We start from the raw sequence: 26,530 nt of genomic DNA, 5'->3' as shown, positions 1-26,530 counted from the left end.
GTTCAGGATGTTAATGTAAATGGTACCCCTCGGGATATATTATAACATAAATCTGTCTATATTCAGTATAAAACATGTCTAAAATTCAGCTTGTGTACATGTTACAACTACACATGTATTTTGTGTTTTGTTTTTTGAAGGTGTATTTCTTGTTGAATTTGGACATAATAAATGTAAAACAAATAAAAAAAATAATAATAACAGAGGGGAGCAATCCATATTATTTCAAACTAGAAAGATGAAAACATCTGTGCCGAAGGTAAATTAAGAAAATAGAAAAATACAAATTGTGAAACACGAGTTCCACTAAAAATCCATATCCCGTTGCTACTGTCTTCTTGGTCAATCCGTAAAGAGCATATTTTGTCTAATGCGGGGTTCACACATTGCCGATTATTGCTCCCGTTTGAGATCAGACAGGGATACGATACGAAAAGTGAAAAAGTCGGATTAGTATCCTCAATTATCTGGAATGTCCTATTATTGTCTGAACGCATTTGTTTTAGTTCGTAACAGATTCCTACTGGTCGGGAAGGGTCCGAATAGTTCGGCAAAGCACCCCGACAGCTAGGTGCGTCCCGTAACATTCGGGGAAACTCAGCCGATTTTGTCTAGTCGGATTACAATCGTGCCTATGTCGTGACAGATTCTGCTGTATCGGATCGAATTCCTAACAATGTTCTGTGTATTCGGGACGGTGTCCTGTGGAACGGGAATGATCTGGACAAATTTTTCATTGCTGTTTTTCTGCCGATTGAGTCCAGATTGCATCCAGATCTTGTCGATTGAGAACCATTTTTTGCCGAAACCGTTCCGAAACAGTCCCGTTATTAATTCTAAATTCGTCAATGATACCCACGTCAGAGTCCCGACAATTACAGAATACAATACGACTGAGACCATGCAGATAAAGCCGTTTGCATTGCGATAGAGCGGACCGTGATAGGATTACGTTCCGACAGTACCTGATCATCCCGAGTATTCCGACAGTTTTCGAACGGATAATTTCCGTCAGCGTCTTGTCACTATCTGATCTGTCGGATTACATTCAGTAGAATTGGGACGCAGTCGTGACAGACTCGGTCGAATTTTACCTGGCGAAAGATACAAATCGGATTAGAAGCGGATTTAGAACGGGATTATCGGGATAAATTCGCTTGGAAACGGTTGAATATCGACGCTTCCTGAACAATATCTGATTGTTGTCGTGATTAAATAATTTTTTTACAAATTTTAATTAAAGTTTGAATTTCCATCCACGATTCATAGGATCTTGATCAGACTTTGATAAATTTTAATCGGGAATGATCCTGCCAAGGACGACAGTAAAAATCGTGAATGTGTGACCCCAGCTTAAGTCCCAAGTGGTGAACGACGACAAGAAGCGAGAGAGAGCCGCGACTGCCTACCCGGGGAGCGCATAGTGCGCAGTTATTAATTAAGTACGAGTTCTAAGTTGGAATAGTAAAAATTCATCATGTAACTTCATAGAAAGTGGTTACAGATGATTTCTTTCAAGATAATTCCCTGATCGTATACTCATACAGTTGATAGTATGCATACTAACTAAAAAAGATATTTCTTATACCATTCATAATAATGTAAATTTTCAATAGCGAGCAGTACATTAATATACACAAAATAATAAACTAAGCAAGAAGGTAATAAAAGTAATCCCCACGGTGACTGAGGAATGGAAATGTGGTTACCTTGGTTTTCTTCCGACAAGAAGTAAACCTGTGCCAAACTAGGGCATCTGTTTTGGCTGTGCGGGATGTATAAGTACTCAGCCACATCCGGTTGCTCATCTCTAGGTTTGGTTTCAAAACCCTTGGTAGAATTGTATACCTATGATATTTTCTTTTGTTACTGATTACATTTTTTGTACCTTAGCCGTATTTGGTAGAACTTTTTGGAATTTTGGGTCCTCAATGCTCTTTAACTTTGTACTTGTTTGGCTTTATAACTATTTTGATCTGAGCGTCACTGATGAGTCTTAAGTAGACGAAACGCGCGTCTGGCGTATTAAATTATAATCCTGGTACCTTTGATAACTATTTACACCATTTGTCGATGCCACTGCTGGTGGACGTTTCGTCCCCGAGGGTATCACCAGCCCAGTAGTCAGCACTTCGGTGTTGACATAAATATCAATTATATGGTCATTTTTTTATATATATATATCCTTAATTTTTCAAAAATTCAAAGTTTTGTAACTGGAAATTTATATATTTACACGAGTTGTATATATATACATATATATATAAGGATTTTCTGATCCAAGGTATAGATTACCTTAGCCGTATTTGGCAGAACTTTGATCTGAGCGTCACAATGCACCCGATCCTACAATATTAGCCACTATTAGTGGAAATCTATTAGTAAAATTAGTCCACTAGTAACACTAACAACAGTATACTTTTATACTGTACAGTATAGATGTTAAGTGCTGGTAGAACTAACAAAAGTATGTTAAATTCGGGGACAGCAAAAATCATGACAAGGGTTGTTTTAATTCAAAGAAAATGGCGTGTTGAATGGCACCAGTATGGTTTTTATAAAGAAAAGAAAAATTTCTAAATCAGTTACACAATACACGAGTAGAGGTAGAAGAAGAGGTTTACTTTCAGATCCTTTTCGCATTAAACCTGACAAGCACTCAGTTGAAATATCGTCACCCTTTGTACCATCAACAAGTCGGACACAGACAGCATTGAAAGAAGAACTGAATTGTCCACATGACATTGAGATTGATCATAGTGATAAAACTGAAGGTAATGAAAATAATTTTTAGACAATGGTAAACGACGCTACTTTTCCCGATGTACTCTGTACATATATATAATTACATTGCTGTCTCAGTGTAACTTTGTAACGCCGTAGCTCTCAATTTCATTAAAGATATAAACTTGAACAATGGCATAGAACATAAAATTTAACTGTGTATGATGTGCTTGCAAAAGTGAAAAAAATGCATATATATGATAAACAACGCCATATCAGAGCTAATTGCATAAAAAAAAACGGAAACGAATTACTCCGGAAGGGAATCCGATTTTGGTTCCGTATTATATTATATTTTAGCTCTCTACGTGTGAGGTAGAAAAGATGTATTTCAATAAAAAAAAAATTGAGAAATTTGTCCACAGCTGTTTTTCTCTCTCTCTATTCCTTTGAAAAACGCTATTTGAAAAATTAACAGGCAGACAATTTGCACTTACTGCAAGATTTTCGTATTTTTAAATGTTACGTAGAAATCGGTTGCGAAAACGTAGCTTTATTGTCCTTTGATTTTTTCTATGGTCAGTTATGGTGCAAATATCAAAAGCATAGAAAGGACCTTACAAAAGAGCTACGTGGCTTGCCAGACTTTAATATAAAACGACATGGACCTGCTAGAGAACTACATCTTTCATTTAAGAAATATATATCTACTCTATAAAGCTAAGTATTTAGTGACAATCTATACCTGTAATGGATTATGTATCTGGTTTAAATTTCTTTGGCGGACCTTTGGGGTTTGGAATCCTCCCTTTTTTTGGATGATCAATGCATTTGAATGGGAGCATATAGTAGATATGATTTTTATAGACTCGAGAGCAATTTTATAAGCCTGGGCTGCCACTCAGCGTGAAGACTACCCTTTTACTCTGGTTTGGGAACCCTCTTTTTGCAATGGCTGGATCCCCCCCTGATGTATAACATCACACACCAGCTTATATCCATGATATCAGTCGATCCAAACCTTTACCTCCCACCACAGTTCGTCAAAAACACCAGATTCACCAACTGACTACAATATCAAACTCTCAGCACCAGAACAGTTTTTTTTCATACATAGTTGTACTCTGCCTCTGGAATTCACTTTCACAAAACATCATAAGTGTTTACTCTTTGTATCAGTTCAAAAAAACTGATCCAAAGTCAGTATATTTAGATATTCATTTAAATATATGTAAATCAGTTACTTTTTTCTTTTTGCACAAATTAAATTTTTGATTTTTTCAATTGTTACTTTTTATTAACTGTGTTTGTGATGGGGCCCACATATATATATATGTATATATAGGGAAGAACAAAAAATTTGCAAAAGCAAATTTACAGATCTAACATTGTTGGGTTGATGTTTACACGAGTTGTATATATATAGAGAGAGATGGCAGTCAGCAAGGTTAAAGAACATCAGTTGTTCAACCTGTTAGTCAAATGCGTTTTGTTTAAATATACTTTTTCACTTTTTTGCTCTTTTGGAAAATGTTGTTTGTGCTGTTTTTAGACCCTTCTACAACGAAATTTGTTGTACATGCACACATATAAAAATTGCGGTTTTTATACGACCCCAAAAAAAATTTGGGTTATTACAAAGGAAAGCATGGGATTGAGTTTAAGGGTTGTTGCTTCAAGGGGGGGTTTCAATAAATTGGGGTGGGGGGATATCAGTTTACCATTTTTTTAAGGGATTTTTTTTTTTCAACATTTTTCAAATTTCAATAAGAAATATTCAATTGCACAGTATTGTGCAGTAGATGTGTTAGATCATTAATTTTGTTGCAAAAACCTATATTATGTCAAAAATTTGATCACAATCAAAATTCAGACAGTATCAAGCTTGAATATTGTGACCATATTTGCCCCAACTGTTCAGGGTTCGACCACTGGGGTCGTATAAAGCTGCGCCCTGCAGAGCACCTGGTTATCCAACGCAATCATAGGTTTAAATGTAGTTTTCAATTTAGACTCGTGTATATATATATATAAAAAAAAAAATTAATTTGCAAACTACATTTCACATCAAATGATAACAGTTCGTTAAAATATTGTCACTAGCGCTTTCATGCCTTCTGGCAATCTTCAATATATTATATAGTCATCAATGTAGTAAATGCGCTAATAGATCATTGTACGACGTAGATCTAGATCTAGACTCTGGATATGTCAAATTCAATGTACATGTATGTAAAACTTTAATAAATTGATGTGAATACATTGTGACCTGTTTTACAATTGTTTTTAAGCAAGCAAAATTCTTCATTTCTGTTTAAGGTAAGAGTCAATATGAAAAAAAGAAGGATGGCAGCCTACAGGACTGGAAAAATATTAGCAACCAGCTGTACGAATGTTTTCTGTCAACTGAATGTTTAAATTATTGTAATTGTCATGATTGTGAAGAAAGCAGTCAGTTATACCGGTGTATTGACTGTTGTCCATGGGAAGCAGTTTGTGGAAATTGCCTACAAAAGAGACACCAATTTCCTCATTTACACATTTTTGAGGCATGGAGGGTAAGACATCTTTCAACCACAATATGGCTTTCTTTAAATTATTTCCTGTTTACAATTGGAATATCTCATTCAATACATATAAATTTTCTCTACATCTGGTCATGTGTCTCTTTTTCACATAGACTTAGTTAAGTTTATAAGCATCCATCATGGCATGAATACATGTCTATGAAATCTATTGATTGAAATTTATCATTTATCATGTTTATATACAAGTATTTTGATGTGGTTTGATTGACAATTTACAACTTTCCAATAGATACCATTACAATCTGAATTTCTGTCCACAATATGTCCTTCAGAACAGAGCTAAACTCAGCAAAGCATATAGCAATCAAGCTTTAAAGCATTCCATAATAACATTTTGTACAGTATAACACAATTTAAAAGAGAAAACACACTGTGTGTAATGTGTATTGTCTATCCAAATATGAACATGATGAATGTGATTTACAGAATAACAGATCAACCAATACCATTCAATGAATTACTGTTTCCTTCTTGCTGTAAATTAAAGCAATGAGTGTATATTAAAACATAGATATATCATTTTCAATTTTTATTACAATGGGAAGTTACAATAATTCATTGTAACCAATTTCATCTTTTCTCTCACTTATTTATAGAATGAAGCATATGTTGGAGCTGTGTTAGATACACCACCATGGACATTACGGTCTCATACACATTGCAGTACAAAGTATTTGAAAAATATTGTAATAGTTGATGAAAAAGGTATGTATAAATGAAAAGATGATTAAGAAAAATGTTCCTTTTATAAAACAGTATATTTATGATATCTGTTCGGTGTATTATAGGTCAATTTGGATGTGCTTTGAAAGTTCAGTTATTAAATGTACTAGAATTTTACCATGATATTTTTGTTATCTCAATAATCTTATTGTTCAGGTAACAAGAAAAATTAAATGTTCTGCAAGTTAGGCCTGTATGTTATCCTAATTACACTAGTTATTTCTGAGCTATTGTTATTCATTTTCAAAAAAGAAGTAGTTACAACCCTGTCTTTGAAATCTTGGGCTTTATAGCTAATTTGAAGGAATGTTCGATTCTTCTCAACAATTTGTATCATAGAATACTAGAAGTACAACTTCATAAACGTGGATTTGTTCTTGCAGTTAAACTTGAATAATACATGTTTTAAAGAAAATTTAGAAAAAGTTATTTAAAATATATGATTCTAATTCTGCATTTTATATTTCTGATATAATGATATGATGAAACAAATAAAAATGATATGACGAAACAAATAAAACTTACATCCTATCAAAACATGTAGTGATATTTTTTTTGTTTTAGATCACTCCAATGACATATTAATTTCTGTATACTTTTAGGCAGACAACACGTAAGATCCCTTCAATTTTGCAAGTGTGAGGGTGAAGCCATCACACTTATTAGGTACAGACTTTGGCCTTCTTCAACCAAGTTTCCAAGAATAGCCTTTCACTTTGATTTGCTAAAATGGTTGAATGGGCTTCTTATTGAATGCCATCTGTCCGTAAAAGGTTTCTGTGAAGCACTGAAGGCCAGGAGTTCAAAGCACCACAGAAGTTATTTTGATTATCCGGTTTGTATATTATTACAAGTACTAGAATAAAGAATGTAACAGGGCATGTGTTAAAGAGACAATGTGACCAAAATGCATTTATCTGACATTTATGGCTTTTTGAAAGTCAAGATGGAGGTAGAATCCTTAGTTATGACATGCCATCGTGCTGTTGATGGTAAAAACAGTATCCATCAAACAAATAATGTTAATTAATAATTGTGTATGTTTGGCTGAGGAATTATAAGGATGAACTTCGAAAATAAATGTTATAGTGATCTAGTAAAGGATTAAACACATTTTAGCTTACCTAGCCCACAGGGCCAAGTGAGCTTTTCTCATCACTTGGCATCCGTCGTCGTCGTCAATAGCTTTTAAAAAATTCTTCTCCTCTGAAACTACTGGGCCAAATTAAACCAAACTTGGCCACAATCATCATTGGGGTACCTAGTTTAAAAAATGTGTGGCGTGACACAGAGAAGAGTAAGAAGTTAGATTCTTGAAATGAGTTTTGTGCAATGGTACCGATAGCTGTGTATGAATAAACATCTTTGTTGACATATAAAATTTATGTGATTTTTTTTTTCAGATTAAAGATATTTATAAAGTGTTGATTAGTGAAACAGTAACTGAATTTCGTCATTTCCTGCACAGAATCGAACAGCCATCAAACCTTTGTGAGAACCTTGATGATGGCACAGAATGCCCAGCTTGTTTTTCTGTAAGTACTAATGATATTTTTATTGATTTTAAAGGTGTTGAACAATGATAAATGCACACAATTATTTCTGAATTTAAATACAATATTTAAAATTCCTTATCATAAGCAGTAAATTAAAAGCAAATGTGGGATGAAAATGATAAACCAGTGAATATATATCCGTTATAAGGTTTTTATGCCATTTAATCACCATAATCTGGTTTTTGCCCATGGAATGTATTTTGAGGAAACTTTGTAATTGTTAGATATTATCTTGAATACTATCGATAACACAGATAAGTGTACATGACAGAAATGACAAACTGTCAGACCCTTAAGAGATGATTAAGACAAATGGATAGAATAATATGGTCATCTCAACAAGACAGGTTATCTCCCTTGAGCTGGTACCACAAAATTGAGAAAAGCAATCAAGTTGAGATGACCAATGATAATCTGTTCATCTTTGCACATGACATTGTTGATGCCTTCATTTTGTGTACCTTTACAAATAACGTTTATTAATTATTATATATTTTTTATTGTATCTATATGTATAGACATCAACTAAGATCTACAGCTTTGATGCTGATTTTCAATTAGTTCGCAAATCATCAGCTGGTAAGCAGTGGGAACAGCCCAAGCACCATGATTGCTTCTTCCTTGATCAAGCAAAGGTCGACAAATTTATGGAGGACTACTGTGCAGACAAAAAAAAACCAGATGTGGTAGTTATATATTTAATTTTCCTAGCTAATATTAGTTAGTTTCTTTCCGAATTTCATTGAACCTTCATTGACAGCCTTTGGTTGTTTTATGCTCTTTGGTTTGGTTATTGTCTCTTTAACAAATTCCCCATTCATTATTTTGTAAGTACATTATTATTTATACCATTTTTCTATTTATATGATGATATAATACACTGTAGTGCTATTGTTGAACAATGAAAAATATGAAAGTAATTATTTGGATTTAGTGTAAATTATAATGGTAATAATTATAATTTTAATACATGTACTAGTTATTATTTGTTAAACCTATACACAGCTTATTCTATTACTTTCCCCAATTATGTCAATATTGTCAAAACTACTGAGTTCTATACAATGTAATTACTAATATGTTCTACTAGTAAAAAATAACTTTGATTTATCTATTGGTAGTTTACTCAACTGTCTTTTTTTTTTTTTTAACTATGTCACTAATAAAATGAATTCATATTTTGATAGGATTGTAGTGATTTCCAGGCAGGAAATAATGTGAGATCTAAGAATAAGACCACCAAGCTATCAGAGACAGCAGTATTTGGTTCAACCTGTCGTCATGAATATCCCAAATATTTCTTTAGTCTTAAACATGGTGAAAGGTAAAGATATGGATATTTAAATTTGGTAAAGAACAATTGAATGTCAAAAATAGTTGTTTATTATGATAAAAAAAATGGCATCCTTAGTCAAAAGGAATATTCACCCTGTATGAATATGAAAACATTTTGAAAATTGAAATAAAAGTTTGTCACAGGATAAAAATGTGAAAGAAATTTGATTACAATTTACATGATTTATTCATGAAGAATCTTATTAATAATCATATAAGCCTACATATATTGAATTTAATATTTTATTGAAGTCTCATCTTTCAATAATGTGTAATACAAAATTAATGTAGAAAATATACCATATAAAAAGTTAATGTTAGAATATACACTAGATATAGAAAGTTAATGTTAGAATATATACTAGATATAAAAAGTTAATGTTAGAATATATACTAGATACATGTATATAAACAAGTTAATGTTAGAATATACACTAGATATAAAAAGTTAATATTAGAATATATACTAGATATAAGAAGAGAGCTATTCTGTATATAATAACTAGAGACTATAACATTAAAAACATTATAAAGAATTGTCTATTATAAAACATATTTGTAAGAACATTATTTAGAGTATAAAACATCTTAATGTCTATCCAAAATAAGAAGCATGTTTTGCCACAACTAAAAATCTTCTTAATATCTATAAATAAAAACACTAAGTTATGTTTATCATCAAAAGACATTAGATCACTACTTAAAAGTGTTGCATCATCAAATATGTTTTTTTTCTTCTAAAATCGTTAAATAAAGGACATGATAAGATAACATGAGCTTCATCTTCTCAAATATCCTCACAACTATCACAGACTCGTTCCTCTAAAATTAATTTTTTAAAGCTTCCCGTTTCGATTCTCGGTGGTGCTACACTACATCGCAATTTGACAAAAGAACTCCCTTGTTTAAATAACATTGAAATTGTACAATAAGTTTCCTTTCAAAACTGTTCTTATCTAAATTATATTTTAGAAGTCTGTTACAAAATGTACCACTTTTACCAGGTAAAGGTTTTTATGACTGTAAATTGCTTTGCAATCTTTATCATTTTTATTTAACATTTTGGACATAATAGTTCTGACAACTGAGGTACTATCAACATATACTCTAGTGTTACCAAGAAGTTCTGTATTTATGCCCCTTTCTTATTAAATGGAAAATTGGTGAATTTGTTATTGCTGTTCTCTTATTTCAATTTTTTTCACATTCTGCTTTGTACCTTATAGACTGCCTGTTACCTCAAAACAGGGTTTGAATTTGGGAGAAATCACTTTTACTGTTCTAGAATGTTATGGCTTAACTTGTAGAAAAATGGACGAATCTGTTATTTCTGTTCTTTTGCCCCATCAAAACATTACAAAACTTATAAACAATGTTTTCTGACCTCAAAACACAGAATAATGTTTGACTTTGTATGGGATCATTTTGACATTCAAAGTTACGTCCCTTTATTATTGAAAAATTGCCAAATCTGTTGTTTCTGTTCCCTAACTTTAGTTTGCCTCAACCAAATAATATGAAATTTATAGACAGTTATTTTTACCACATAACTTAATCAAGTTGGAATTTACTTTTACTGTAATCTTGTTTATAACCCTGTATAAGAGTATATGCAAGCAGGGTTTACATTTTGTTTTAGTACAGTTAATGAGTGAAAGATGGTCTTAGCATACAAAAAAATGTTAAACCTTTGTCATGGTTCTGTATACATTTTAGCATCATGGAAAACTAATGAAAAATTGCTTTTATTCCAGATTGGGGTATTCTGTTTATTTGTTAAACAAATTGCTGGAAGAAAAACCAGTTGATGACAGCAATCCAATTTATGTCATGTATGACATTGCTTGCAACCTACACAGTCATTTAAAGGTGGGTAGATTTACTTAAATGTTTTATTAAAAACTTTATTGCAAAGTACATGAAGTAGTTGTATTTAATTTTCTACGGTAATTTTTCAGTAATCATAGATTAAATATTTGTTTTAAGCTCTATTTATCTCAATTAAAATTGTAAGGGTAAGCAGAAAAAGATTGATTCTAAGGAAAACATAAGCATTTTGACTAATTTCACAATTGTTTTTAATCATTTATTTATGGTTTTGGTGGGTTTTTTTCAGAAACATGCAGCTTCCTCAGTTTTGGATAAAGTCAAGTTTTCTATACCAATATTTCATTCATATGGCCATAAAATGAGTTGTCAGGTAAATTTTTAGATATAAGATTATAGGTTTATTTTAAACTATTTCATTATAAACACTTTTATCCTACCTGGATCATTATGCTACCAGTATAGAATGATTGTGTTCTTTATGTTCAAGATGAATTGAAAATGAATGTAGTTTTCACTATTTAGATATGCCTTAAAAAAGTCAATTGCATAGAAAATGAAATAGAACAAGAACTCTTATATCAGTAATATTTTAAAATCAGCATTGCTTACAAATGCATCTGTACTTCTATTGCTTTTCAAAATATGAGCTTACATTTCTTCTATAATGTATTAATTGAAAATTTAAAACACAAACATCTTGCAATCAGTATTATTGAATATGTATTTGTGGATATCTTCCCTAAACCAAAATTCATAATTTGTATTTTTATTAACTTTTAAAAAAGTTATCTTCTCTAAAACTACTTAGCATGAATTTAGGATGTGAATGTTCCATTATTGATACTTACTACAGGTTTTATATGGTCCAAGACGAACAAGCGGCATAGGTCTTACTGATGGTGAGAGTTTGGAGCGACTATGGTCCTACCTTGGGAAATTCTCGAGAATAACAAAAGAAATGACACCGGAAAATAGAATAGATCTCTTGACTGATGCTTTACTACATTATGGTAGTAGAATAAGGAACAAGCTCAGTAAGATATTTTTGTTTGATTATGATTAAAATGAGTTATTATTATGATGTATGAATAAATGTTTGTATTGCAATTATGCGAAACAGTTAAAATTTTAACCTTAAGAAAACATGTGTTGTTGAAGAATGTGATGGGTGTAACTTTTTAGCAAAGTTTCCAAGTTAGTTAATTAATTTAAGTTACTTTTTGGTGGTATTTTTTTGTTCATTATTGCACTTGATAAGGAGTGGATAAAGATACAAGAACAGTTGTTTTAATTTCAATTTTATAAAATGTTGTTTAATTAATAATATTCTGAACTTTATATCCCATAAAATGGCCACTTAATTTCAAATTATTAACCACTTATGAAAGGTATTTTAAGTCAAAGAAAGAAAATCATTCAGTCATGGTAAAAAACTTAGCTTTCCTTGTTTATATGTACACAATCATTGTAATATATAACTTTAAACTCTTCTGTTTATTGAATTCAGAAAATACTATGTAAGTTTATAAAACTAATACAGGTGAAAGTTAGTCCTCCAGGTTAAGTTGCGTCTTTTGTTCACACATGTGCATGGTTATATATACATGTATGTTTGTAAATATGTATTTTCTCTGTAACTATGACATGTAGTTCTGTGAGAATAAAGTTCATTTATTCATTCTGAATTTGGTAACAAGTTTAATAGTATAGCACCAAAGCTATGTTTAGGGTAAATAAAACTTATGACTTCCTAGAATTGCTATGTGTGAATATATTAAAATTCCATTTGGTAATTTGAACAGTCCCCTTGTATTATTTATTCTATTGGCCTGATAACTGTTTAAATTAACTTTTATCAGAAAGTGGATTTAAGGGAACTTTTAAGGGAAAAATCTTTCACTTTAAAATGTATATATTTCAGGTCAGAGTCTACCTGGGAGAATGAAAAAGGCCATCTTTCTTGAAAACACAAGTAGTACAACCTTGCAAGAACTTTTAAAACAATTACCAGGTATTTTTCATCTTATAAACTACATTATTCATAAATTCATATATTTTTTGCATACTTTTTAAGTATGTTTCATTATATATATCTTCTTAAAGTTATTAACATTGATGAATATTTTTTTGAAATCCCTAGTCAGCACTTATCTATTGATTTGAAGTATCATTGATTATTTGTTTGTATATTTATTTTTTTTGTTTAACTTCAATAGAATTAATCAATGATTTATATAACTTTTACATGTTTAATATCTATTTTATAGTGATGTTTAACTGAACAAAACCTTTTAATACAACCAATTATTCATTACTTCACAAGAAATTAACTGTCTTTAAAACTTTGTTTCAAAGTTCTCAAATATTGAATTATTTTTGTATACTGACTCATTATTAATTTAATTAAACAGGTGTATCTGATGAAATGGTGAATAAATGGATTGAAGATGAAAAACTGATGTTTAGCTCTACTACCAATAATCAGAAATGTATGTTCTAAAACTAAGTCTCAAAACACCATTACAATATATTGTAAAACTTACGGTGGCCAGGGCGTCTAAACTAAAATTGATAGAATTTTTTGATAACTTGTCAAAATGAAGTTTTTATCATGCTTTAAAAAAATATATATTAAAAAATAAGGGTCATGGAATTTTTTCGCGCTACAGGTTGTGCAAAATTGTCTGATTTTGTAAAGATTATACATGGGAAATCAAATTTTGTGTAATTAAAAGCTAAAGTACTATCAGAACTTTAAGATATAATTTGAGAATATTGCTCTTATAACATGCTTTCAAATAAGAAAAAGAAAAATTGAGGACACCGAACTTGTTTTCTTGCTACACATCAAAATAGTTAAATTTGTAACACTTTCTCCCCTTATTTTGGCAAAGTTGAACAAAATCTAATGTAGTACCTTTAATTTACTATGTGATAGCAATCCTTTCATGTTTTCTGCACTGAGTATTTTACATAGTATTCTATTGATTCATATTTCAAATGAACCATTCACACTAAGAGAATACACAGTGAAATAAATCGATCAAACATAACAAGTTTGATATTTCAAATCACACAAAACAAGTTTGATATTTCAAATCACACATAACAAGTTTGTCATTTCATATTACACATAACAAGTTTGATATTTCAAATCACACAAAACAAGTTTGATATTTCAAATCACACATAACAAGTTTGTCATTTCATATACACATAACAAGTTTGATATTTCAAATCACATATAACAAGTTTGATATTTCATATTACACATAACAAGTTTGATATTTCAAATCACACATAACAAGTTTGTCATTTCATATTACACAAAACAAGTTTGATATTTCAAATCACACATAACAAGTTTGTCATTTCATATTACACATAACAAGTTTGATATTTCAAATCACTCATAACAAGTTTGATATTTCAAATCACACAAAACAAGTTTAATATTTCAAATCACACATAACAAGTTTGATATTTCAAATCACACAAAACAAGTTTGATATTTCAAATCACCTAAAACAAGTTTGATATTTCAAATCACACATAACAAGTTTGATATTTCAAATCACACATAACAAGTTTGTCATTTCATATTACACATAACAAGTTTGATATTTCAAATCACACATAACAAGTTTGTCATTTCATATTACACATAACAAGTTTGATATTTCAAATCACTCATAACAAGTTTGATATTTCAAATCACACATAACAAGTTTGTCATTTCATATTACACATAACAAGTTTAATATTTCAAATCACACATAACAAGTTTGATATTTCATATTACACAAAACAAGTTTGATATTTCAAATCACACATAACAAGTTTGATATTTCAAATCACACAAAACAAGTTTGATATTTCAAATCACACATAACAAGTTTGTCATTTCATATTACACATAACAAGTTTGATATTTCAAATCACACAAAACAAGTTTGATATTTCAAATCACACAAAACAAGTTTGATATTTCAAATCACACATAACAAGTTTGATATTTCAAATCACACATAACAAGTTTGTCATTTCATATTACACATAACAAGTTTGATATTTCAAATCACACAAAACAAGTTTGATATTTCAAATCACACAAAACAAGTTTGATATTTCAAATCACACATAACAAGTTTGTCATTTCATATTACACATAACAAGTTTGTCATTTCATATTACACAAAACAAGTTTAATATTTCAGATCACACATAACAAGTTTGTCATTTCATATTACACAAAACAAGTTTGATATTTCAAATCACACATAACAAGTTTGATATTTCAAATCACACAAAACAAGTTTGATATTTCAAATCACACATAACAAGTTTGTCATTTCATATTACACATAACAAGTTTGATATTTCAAATCACACATAACAAGTTTGTCATTTCATATTACACAAAACAAGTTTGTCATTTCATATTACACAAAACAAGTTTGATATTTCAAATCACACATAACAAGTTTGTCATTTCATATTACACAAAACAAGTTTGTCATTTCATATTACACAAAACAAGTTTGATATTTCAAATCACACAAAACAAGTTTGTCATTTCATATTACACAAAACAAGTTTGTCATTTCATATTACACAAAACAAGTTTGATATTTCAAATCACACATAACAAGTTTGTCATTTCATATACACATAACAAGTTTGATATTTCAAATCACACATAACAAGTTTGTCATTTCATATTACACAAAACAAGTTTGTCATTTCATATTACACAAAACAAGTTTGATATTTCAAATCACACAAAACAAGTTTGTCATTTCATATTATACAAAACAAGTTTGTCATTTCATATTACACAAAACAAGTTTGATATTTCAAATCACACAAAACAAGTTTGATATTTCAAATCACACAAAACAAGTTTGATATTTCAAATCACACATAACAAGTTTGTCATTTCATATTACACAAAACAAGTTTGTCATTTCATATTACACAAAACAAGTTTGATATTTCATATTACACAAAACAAGTTTGTCATTTCATATTATACAAAACAAGTTTGTCATTTCATATTACACAAAACAAGTTTGATATTTCATATTACACAAAACAAGTTTGTCATTTCATATTACACAAAACAAGTTTGTCATTTCATATTACACAAAACAAGTTTGATATTTCAAATCACACAAAACAAGTTTGTCATTTCATATTACACAAAACAAGTTTGTCATTTCATATACACATAACAAGTTTGTCATTTCATATTACACATAACAAGTTTGTCATTTTATATACACATAACAAGTTTGATATTTCAAATCACACAAAACAAGTTTGATATTTCAAATCACACAAAACAAGTTTGATATTTCAAATCACACATAACAAGTTTGATATTTCAAATCACCTAAAACAAGTTTGATATTTCAAATCACACATAACAAGTTTGTCATTTCATATTACACAAAACAAGTTTGTCATTTCATATTACACAAAACAAGTTTGATATTTCAAATCACACAAAACAAGTTTGATATTTCAAATCACACAAAACAAGTTTGTCATTTCATATTACACATAACAAGTTTGATATTTCAAATCACACAAAACAAGTTTGTCATTTCATATTACACAAAACAAGTTTGATATTTCAAATCACACATAACAAGTTTGATATTTCAAATCACACATAACAAGTTTGATATTTCAAATCACACAAAACAAGTTTGATATTTCAAATCAGACAAAACAAGTTTGTCATTTCATATACACATAACAAGTTTGTCATTTCAAATCACACATAACAAGTTTGTCATTTCAAATCACACATAACAAGTTTGTCATTTCATATCACACAAAACAAGTTTAATATTTCAGATCACACAAAACAAAAAAAAAGATATCTTACTCCAGATGATCATAATCTATCAGAGCAGTCTTATATAATTTTGTTTTAGATTCATTTCAAATATTTTTCGGGTACAAATTTGAAACAAGTTAAATCATGGGAAATAACTCCAATATATTTCCATCAATAAGATTACTCTTAAGGGGACTGTTAATCAGGAAATCAGGAAAATCATGTTTGTATTAATATTTTCAAAAGCTTATGATTAATTGAAAAAAATGTTGTGCAATTAATATAATCTCATTGAAGATATAAACAGAGGCTTAATTTAATAAAAAATTTTGTAGTGGAATTGACACCAAAAGAAGATTACTGTCTGAAGTTGGAAGAGCTATATAAGATGAGGTAACTGGCAATATTTTTGTTCTTGTAAATAACAAAACAATATTATTCTATCTCTTTTATTAGACAAAACATAATTTGAATGTGATAATGTATCAGGCATCAGCTTTTGGTTTCATTTTATCACCTAATATTTCCAAAATATGAAATCTGGCAATTGAGATTGATTGATTGTTAGTGTTGAGTGTACTCTTGGAAACATTTGTCATTTTCCAACTTGAAATTGCATCAATAGAATACAAATTGGTCAATAAATATCAACAATTATGTTATTTTCAGCCATTCAGGCAAAAAAAAAGTTTTAAAATGTTTTTCAAACACCTAATTTGTGATGGACTCCCTCTCATTGGAAAATGTTGTTTATAAGACCTGAAAGGTTTCAAACAAAAAAGTTCTATTTAGATATTTAAATATTTTTAATTTCTGGTTATCATGGTTATATGATATATATATTTTTTTATTTCAGAGAGACACTGCCTCCTGGACAGCTTAAAGAAGATATAACATACAAAAGGCAAGTTTTACATAGCATGCTTGTTAATTAATTTCATCAATGGGAAATTAGATCAGGAGTAAGGGAGCATTGCTATGAACTGTAACCATTTTGATTTTTGTATTAAGTAGGTAAGTGGGAACACAAAATTTCAGCAAAAATTTAAACATTTTTTTTTCGTTTTGGCCCCAGATGAGTTTATCAAATTATCTCCATTTGGTGTAAAAATATTTTTGGCATTATAATTTTGAATTCCCTTTTGAACTCATTTGTGACCTATATTATTTATTACTATATGCAAATTAGCTGTACTTAAGGTAAACCATTGTAAATTTAAGCAATATCTGTTTAATGCATTTTTGAAAATATTTGATTCGTTGTTTATCCAATCTCTGCATACAATGCATGTAGAAAATTTTCATGGTTAAACTGTACCCATGAAATCCACGAAAATTGGTATCCGACATTATTAATGAATTCACACATCTTTTTATATAAATTGACAATATGGAGCAATGTTTAAGACATGTTCAAAAGCATAATAATCAGACTTCTTTGTGAAAAACTAATGAACTCAATTGTTATCAAAATACTTTTTTACTTAAAATAAAAGTTTATAAACTTAACACTTTTCTGAGAATGTGGAAGCACTTTCATCTAATTGGCAATCACACACAATATTTTATTTTGATCCAAGCTAATGATAGTGGACAGCATTTTGTTTTTTCCATCAGTTTATGCATTCTCTACATATTATAGCAGTTTTTTATCCTTTTGACATAGAATTTTAAAAACTCAAGAGGATGTGGAGGGTATCATGAAATATGACCTTGACTTAGACATTCAAAGTCAAATAATTATGTGTTACTGTGGATTCACTTATTTTCGTGGGTACCAATTTTCGTGGATGAAGGAAAACTCACATGTTCGTGGATATTTAATTTTGTGGTTTTGCCAAAGTCTTCATACAAGCCTCTAGAAAATGTGTCCTTCGTTGAACATTTAATTTGTTGTTCACCTATACCCACGAAATCCAAGAAAACTGGTATCCAACGAAAAATAATGAATCCACAGTATTAGTTTAAGTTCACTACTAAAACAGTCATACAGTAAGTCATTACAGTAATGCAAACTTATAAGTATTATTTATTGGTAATAGATTATTTTATTGCTCATTCTTTTTATATTTCAGATTGAATAAGACCATCCAAAAAATTGAAAGTGGACTGAAAGTTAGTTATGCAAAGTCTGACATACTATTTAAAAGACACCTGTCAAGCGCGAAAGAAAAAAACAGATTGTATATACTTAAAAAGTTGCAGAGGTTAACCAGTGAGAGGCACTTCCTGTTAGATCTGATAAAGAAATATGCCAGTATGTAAAGACATTTATTTTTATTTTGTAAGGCAAATATGTTTGAAAGTTGATTCAGTGAACAAAGGATGACAATGTTGCTTTGATTTAATCAGCATGAAATATATAGGAAAGTTATTAAAAAATGTTGAGACTTATTTGAAAGTGTTTAAATCATATAACAGCATTCCATTCTCTCTTCATTTTTTTTTACAATAGTTATTATAAATATTTTTTATCCATGTACTTAGGACTAAAAGAAGCAGGATTTCAATTCACCATTAATTTTCAGAAATTACTCTGAATTTTTTTATGTAATAGCTTTATCATTCAATCACACTTAATAGTTGACTGATTTCATGAAAATGACATATACATTTGTGTAGAAAAAATGAATAAGGAATCATATACTTTGAAAAATTGAAATGAATCTATAATGATTTCTAGATATTAGTGTGTAGCATCCAGTCTTGGTTGGCAATTTGATAGTTGTCTAATTGAGAATCAGACATACCACATCCTTTTTTTAGATGCAATACAAAAAATGTTTTTCTCTTTCCAGGAGGACAAGCTATTGCAATTCGCCTGTCAAAGCAGGTACAGAAGGTAGTGGCCAAGATCAAACAGTCTTTGGCAGAGTACAATTTGGTTGGAGAGCCGTCCATGTCTTTTCCACTCAAATTAGATTTTGAAGACATTAAAAACCAAGAAAATGAAATTTGGCGGAAAGTTGAAGTGACAGACCCAGCTGATAATTTATCAGCTGTGAAAAGACAGGCTATTCAGCTGAAGTCAATGATTGACAGAGCAAAGGAGGAGCAGTGCCTCGTTAAAGCAGAAATGGTTTCCACAATAAAATGGTACAGACATCAACATTCACTGCTCATTGCTTCAATGAATAATTCTACAGAAGGAAGAAAAGCGTGCTTAGTGAAGGAAGGATTATTCATTGAAGCAAAATTGTTGGAATTCATCAAATCGTTTGATGAACATATTATTGTAGAAGAAAGTGTGCAAACAATATTTTTTTCTATTGTTGGATTGGATAAAGATGTAGTTGAGATACATGTAAATGATTTTGATTTACCGGACTTTGATGAAAATGTTCTTATAAATGTTGATTTTGTTGATGATGATGATGAAGATGATATAAATGTTTTAGACTTCAATGAAGAGAATTTAAATTTTGAAGATTTTGAAGATGACAGTGATTTACATGATATTTAGACTATCAATTTTTAACAGTTGTAAGAAACTTATAATTGTTGATTTACATTCAATATTGTTCAAGTGAATTGTTTGGGTTTTTTTTTTGTTTTTTTGTTTTTTAAAATCTGTCAAGAATTAAATTATAAACACTTTCAAGCCTATACTTTTATTGTATGACTAAAATAGGAATTTTTGCACATATTACTTTATATAATGTCATTTCTAATAGAATTTTTTATTACTTGACACCTCTTTGAATTATGGATTATAAAGGATGTTTTTCTTTTGACGTTTTTGTCTTTTTAAAATCTCGTTCTAGAATTATTTCAAAAACGTCTGATACAAGTGGAAAATAGCAATGAATTTTAGAAATATCGTAATCCAACTTAACTCTGTGAAAAAATTGTGTAACTAAATTAGTAGTTTTTGAGTATAATACATTTTTCCAATTTCTATTACCTATCAAGTCAGACTTTTTAGCCAATTTTTTGAGAAAATGGGTGAGGAGTACAAAAAATGAATTTACAAGAATCATTTACATCCCATATAACATTTTTCTTTTCAAATTTCTTTTTTTTAATCATTTATAACAAAGAAGTTGAAATAATATGCATTTTGTTCATAAATCAGAGAAAAATAACAAATTGACAAAATTGATAGCAAGTTAACTGAAACATGAAAAAGCATTAAAATATGATAAAACTTTCTATAGTTTTTTTTTATAGTTAAATTCATTCAGATTGGTTCACTTTACATGTATCTTTATTAAAAGTATGAAAAAAAGTTTAATTTTGAACTGTGATTTTGTTCACAATGATAGCTGCAAAATAGGACAAAATTGAAGCCATTGCAAAAAACAAAATAAGGTTATTTTTGTTATCTGTTCTGACATCAAACTCAGATCTTTTTTAAGTTTTACTTTTTGTATAGCTGTGTGTTTGTTCATATTATTGGCTAGAGGTATAGGGGGAGGGTTGAAATCTCATGAAACATGTTTAACCAGCAACATTTTTCAGTATGTTCCAAGTAAGGAGCCTCTGAATTGATGAATGACCGTTTTCAGTCTATTTTATGTACATATTATTATTGATAATGTATTATTTTTACTGTTCTGTGCTTGTATTGAAGCATAGAGTAAGGCAGAAAAGACAATTGTTAATGCTGTTATAAAATAATTCACATTTTCTAAAGGAGTAGGTCCGGTAAGGGCCTATTTTGGCCTCAAATTTCAGGTTCATCTAACGAAAGATTATGGACACTTTTCAAACACTTAAATGTCTATTTCAATTGATTCAATTACTCTATGTACAAGATTTTAACTGATTGAGTCATTAAAAACGCTCTGATTCAAGCTTAAATATGAAAAATCTATCAAATATGACAAAAAACGTCACTTTCAGATGTTTTTTGTCAAAAATGAAAGTGGCCGCATCCGTGTTCATCCTCAACCTTTATATATGTTATGTATTATCATTAAATACAACTTACATTTCAATATTATGAATGAACACGAATGCGGCCACTTTCATTTTAGCGGGAAACCGTCTAAAATTCAACTAAAATGCTCAAATTGTGAAGATTTCAGTTATTTAGCATGACTTAATGATGCTATTATCCGATATATTTGCATTGTATTGTCAAAAACAGCCCATATTTATGTAGCAGAAGCATTCTACTTTCCAGTAAATAGCTAAAAGATTACATTTTCACAATTTTGTAAAACTGCTATATTTTGGGCCAAAAAGGGGTCTTACTGAACCTTCTCCTTTATACTTGTGAAAATTTAAAAAAAAGTATGGTAAAAATTCAGATTTATTCATAGTGTTCTGGGTATACAAAGAAACATTTGTTAAAAAAATAACAAATACATTTGCACACATCTATACAGTGATGAAGACGAGATGATTTTGTATGTTACAATCAATGCTTGTAATGATCTGGAAAAATCATGACAGAAACTTGGATTCATTAAACTATAGTTATCTGCATATTATGCTAAAGCAAATATTTCTAGTGTCATATTGTTAGGAAAAAAACTGTTATTGTGTTCCAATCGCAAATTATATTTGGTAAGAATGAACTGAAACCTAAAAGACAATTTTAGAATGAAATCTCTGTTGGTGCTTGTATTGAATAAAAGGATAAATGTGTGATATACTATTCTAAATTGAGTTCTTGATTTATTTGTATAATTCTTTTCTTTTTGGAAAATAAAAGAAAACTGAGAATCATCTTTTAGTGCTATTTTCTCATAAAAACATTTATAGTCAGGTGCATGTTGTATATTTATAATCCACAATGGCCTTTTTTTATCAATATCAGTTGATAGACTTCTGTTCGATGCCTTATCCATTATTATATTGATTTGTTTACCATGTTTACTGAGTATATATATATTATGACAAAAAGTAAAAAATATATATGCTACTATGACTTTCCTTCTTATATGCCTTTGCCAAGGAATCATCTTTATAGGATTTGAAAATCTGACTTAAACTCAGATATATTACTTGAGAGAAAATTCTGATAACAAAATTGACATATGCATGGATAGCAAAACTAAGATACCAGTGAAACAAAGCTGATGCAGAAGTATAAACTTATTAAAGCTGCTAAACACATTCTGTTACTAGGATTGCAGGTTTTTCTTGCTGCATTGAAGACCAATTGGTGGCCTTTTGGCTGTTATCTGCTGTTTGGTCGGGTTTTTGTCTCTTTGACATTGACCAATTGGCATAGGTGCCAGCAAAAAGATCAACATATGGATTTCAAAATGAGCAAAACCCAAATATAGCAAGTGTTAACACCTCAACATTACATGTGAAATGATTTAAATAAAAAAACAAACATGACCTGTGTACAAACCATTTCATATAATATATAACGTATCTCATATAACACAAGATATCAGTTAGGCCTTTCTCATATATATATGAAATATAGTAAAATTATACATAAGTTATCTTGTATACTTTTTAGAGTTAGGATAAAACTAAAACAGTTTGCCCTACATCATAGTTATGCAGTGTTATACAAGAAAAGAATATTTATCACAACATGACAGGAGTATAAACACTTGACTAATCATTACCAATTTCTTGGGTAGACACGGTTAAACCAACAAAAAAAAACTCAAAAGGAACACTAATTTACATTGCTGTTATTAAACAATATGACAAAATCAGTATGTTATTTGACAATATGACATATTAAAAACAAAATTGATACACAGAGTCAGCTTTGAAAAGGCTAGATGTAATAAATAATAGCTATAAACAGTATATATTAAAGACCAGCAATGTAGTTTATGCAAAAACAATTTTCACATTAGAATAAAAACTCAAAACCTAAAATAATCACGAGAACTTAAAAGCAGAATACACTTATAGAAAGCTAGAGATAAAACTAGAGGTTCTTTAGAGCCTGTGTCGCTCACCTTGGTCTATGTGAATATTAAACGAAGGACACAGATGGATTCATGACAAAATTGTGTTATGGTGATGTGTTTGTAGATCTTACTTTACTGAATATTCTTGCTGCTTACAATTATCTCTATCTATAATAAACTTGGCCAAGTAGTTACAGTGGAAAAAGTTAGTAAAAATTAACAAATTTTATGTAACTTGTTAAAAATTGAATAAAAAGGGCAATAACTCCTTAGGCGGTCAATTGACTGTTTTGGTCATGCTGACTTATTTGTAAATCTTACTTTGCTGTACATTATTGCAGTTTACAGTTTGTCTCTATGAATAATAATATTCAAGATAATAACCAAAAATGGCAAATTTCCTTAAAATTACCAATTCAGGGGCAGCAACCCAATAATCGGTTGTCTGATTTATCTGAAAATTTCAGGGCAGGTAGATCTTGACCCGATTAATAATTTTCTCCCATGTCAGATTTGGTCTAATTGCTTTGGTTTTTGAGATATAAGCCAAAAACTGCATTTTACCCCTATGTTCTATTTTAAGCCATTGTGGCCATCTTGGTTGGCCAGCAGGGTCACCGGACACTTTTCTAAATAAAAAACCCCAATGATGATTATTCAGAATCGAAATAATTGATGTAAGCTATACTTTATTGTAGTTTTAACATGGGTAGGCATTATATTCCGAATATAATGCCTACCCATGTTAAAAATACAATAAAGTATAGCTTGCATCAATTATTTCTTAAATAGTTGCATCTGCGGTCAATGCACGTATGTATACGTAAGATACTATCCCTCTATTACATGTGTGTTGTTGTCTCGATTTCACCCACATATTATTTGCTTTTTAACTTTGTGTCCATGGAGACTGTCTAAAAGATACATTATTATATTATAGAGCTTGTTTTATTCCTGCCAACAATGATACAGTTCAGCCGTTTATGGTTGATTGATTGTTGGTTGCTTAACGTCCAGTGGCACATATTTCATGCATATTCAGGACAAAAACAAGTTAACAATAAATACAATATGTAAGTTTTGTCATAATAGATGCAATTTGGGATAATAGTCCGGGAAATTTGGACTGCCACTGGAAAAATAGGGTGTATTAGATAGAGACAGAAATTTTGCCTTTCAACAGGCCACCTACGGATCCCTCAAAGAGTTGTAGCGAGGCCGGGTTCTATACGTGCAAAGAGCTTGGCACTCTCTTTCTTTACACGCGGCACTTATTCTGACCGGATGTGACTGCGAACTTGACACATTAAGTCTGTTTACTAATCACTCTGGGGAAATTATTATGTTGTGTTTTGTTAAGTTAAGCCTCGGTCACACCTTACCGGATAACTCGAACGGACGCCTAACGGATAACTTTTTTTTCAATCCGTTCATGTCCGTGAGACGTCCGTCCATATCCGTTGCATGTCCGCTTGACGTCCGTTCTGTCCGGTGGAAAACTTTGAGCATGTTCAAAACATTGAACGGACGTCCAACGGATAAAATGTCCGTTGAACGGACGTGAGGCGTCCATTTTGTACGGTACTCGTCCGTTTCGTTTCCGTTTTGTATCCATTACGTGTCCGTTATACATCCGTTGGAGGTCTGGAAGATAAATTCACCAACGGACTTCTACCGGACGTTTAACGGATAAAACGGATGTTGAACGGATGAGAAACGGACTCATACCGGACGTATAACGGACAAAACGGATGATGAACGGATCTGAAACGGATAAATGCCTCTGCTGGTGGACTATTAGTCCCCGAGGGTATCACCACCCCAGTAGCCAGTACTTCGGTACTGGCATGAAAATACGGATTTTTTGTGTTATTAAAATTTACTGTTACAAAATGAGAGAAATTATTATAAATTAAGGAATGTATCTCCCTCATGCAAAGCTCTGATTCCTTTCACGGATTTGGCTATACTTTTTGGACATTTTGGATTATAGCTCTTCATCTTTTATATAAGCTTTGGATTTCAAATATTTTGGCCACGAGCATCACTAAAGAGACATGTATTGTCGAAATGCGCATCTGGTGCGAGAAAATTGGTACCGTTAATTTTATTGAAAATTTAGCGTCAGAAATGCTAATTATTGGTATTTGAGATTTCTTAAGGTTCGTGAATTCTTATTATTCATAATCGATCTTAGAGTATAGGCACGTCTTCACAATCAAGCAGCTCTTATTCAGGCCAGACACTGCCCTTTGACGGAATTTTGAAGACCAAACCAAAGCCAGTTACACAGAAACATTTTGAATATTTATGCGATTTACATGTATTATTATTGTCGCCTTTGATTGTTCCGTATATCTTGTTCAACCGTTTTATCCAGTATGCATCCGTTAGGTGTCCGTTTTATGCGGTACTCGTCCGTTGGATGTACGTTCGACATCCGTTCTGTCCGGTACGTTTCCGTTTCTCGTACGTTGCATATCCGTTGTGTGTCCGTTATGCATCCGTTACGCGTCCGTTTTATTCGGTCAGTACATCAACGGACTTCCAACGGATAACAATTTTGTCAACGGACAACTTTTATTTTCATCCGTTAGTCGTCCGTTCGTGCTATTCGGTAAGGTGTGACCGAGGCTTTAAGCTTGATTATATGTTAAACTCTTTTCGTGCGTTAATTTAAAAAAAAGTAGTGTTGTAGAATGCCCGTTCATCATAATGAAATTCCCAGAACAACAAAAATCCATATGTACTCGAGTATAATAAAAGTAGAGATCGAAAAGTGGTCGAATGAGGTCTATCAGAGATCGGGTATTGGTCGAGCCACGACTCCAACCCAACACCTTCTTGAATATTAATTAGGGAGCTACCATTTGATTTTTATGGGGGGGCTAGGATGAAATTTGAAAAAAATAGGCAGGACAGGAATTTTGAGTAAAAAAAAAGGCAGGATGAGACACTTGCAAAAAAAAAAAGTCAGGATGACAATTTAGGTAAAAAAAAGTCAGGATAAACTAAAAAAAAAAGGCAGGACCGAATAGAGTGAAAAATAAAAAGGCAGGACAGAGATTACAACTAAAAAAAAATGCAGGACAA

The 26,530-nt window shown here is 30.6% G+C and overlaps 1 protein-coding gene across 1 annotated transcript; it reads left to right on the top strand.

The window, feature by feature from the left end:
- Positions 1–2,446: 2,446 nt before the first annotated feature.
- On the top strand, positions 2,447–22,476 carry LOC139512791 (uncharacterized). The gene is made up of 16 exons (XM_071300707.1): positions 2,447–2,774; positions 5,044–5,282; positions 5,909–6,017; positions 6,638–6,870; positions 7,439–7,570; positions 8,110–8,277; positions 8,779–8,915; positions 10,681–10,795; positions 11,043–11,126; positions 11,610–11,790; positions 12,678–12,767; positions 13,168–13,245; positions 16,940–16,997; positions 17,461–17,508; positions 18,680–18,861; positions 19,403–22,476. Exons 1-16 carry the CDS (start codon positions 2,549–2,551, stop codon positions 20,065–20,067), a joined length of 2,745 nt encoding a protein of 914 aa, XP_071156808.1. The 5' UTR covers positions 2,447–2,548; the 3' UTR covers positions 20,068–22,476.
- Positions 22,477–26,530: the final 4,054 nt, after the last annotated feature.

The sequence above is a fragment of the Mytilus edulis genome, chromosome 2, assembly GCF_963676685.1.
Source record: "Mytilus edulis chromosome 2, xbMytEdul2.2, whole genome shotgun sequence".
Classification (NCBI taxonomy): Eukaryota; Metazoa; Mollusca; class Bivalvia; order Mytilida; family Mytilidae; genus Mytilus; species Mytilus edulis.
Note: the sequence above shows the minus strand (reverse complement) of the source record. Positions and strands in the feature narration are given on the sequence as shown.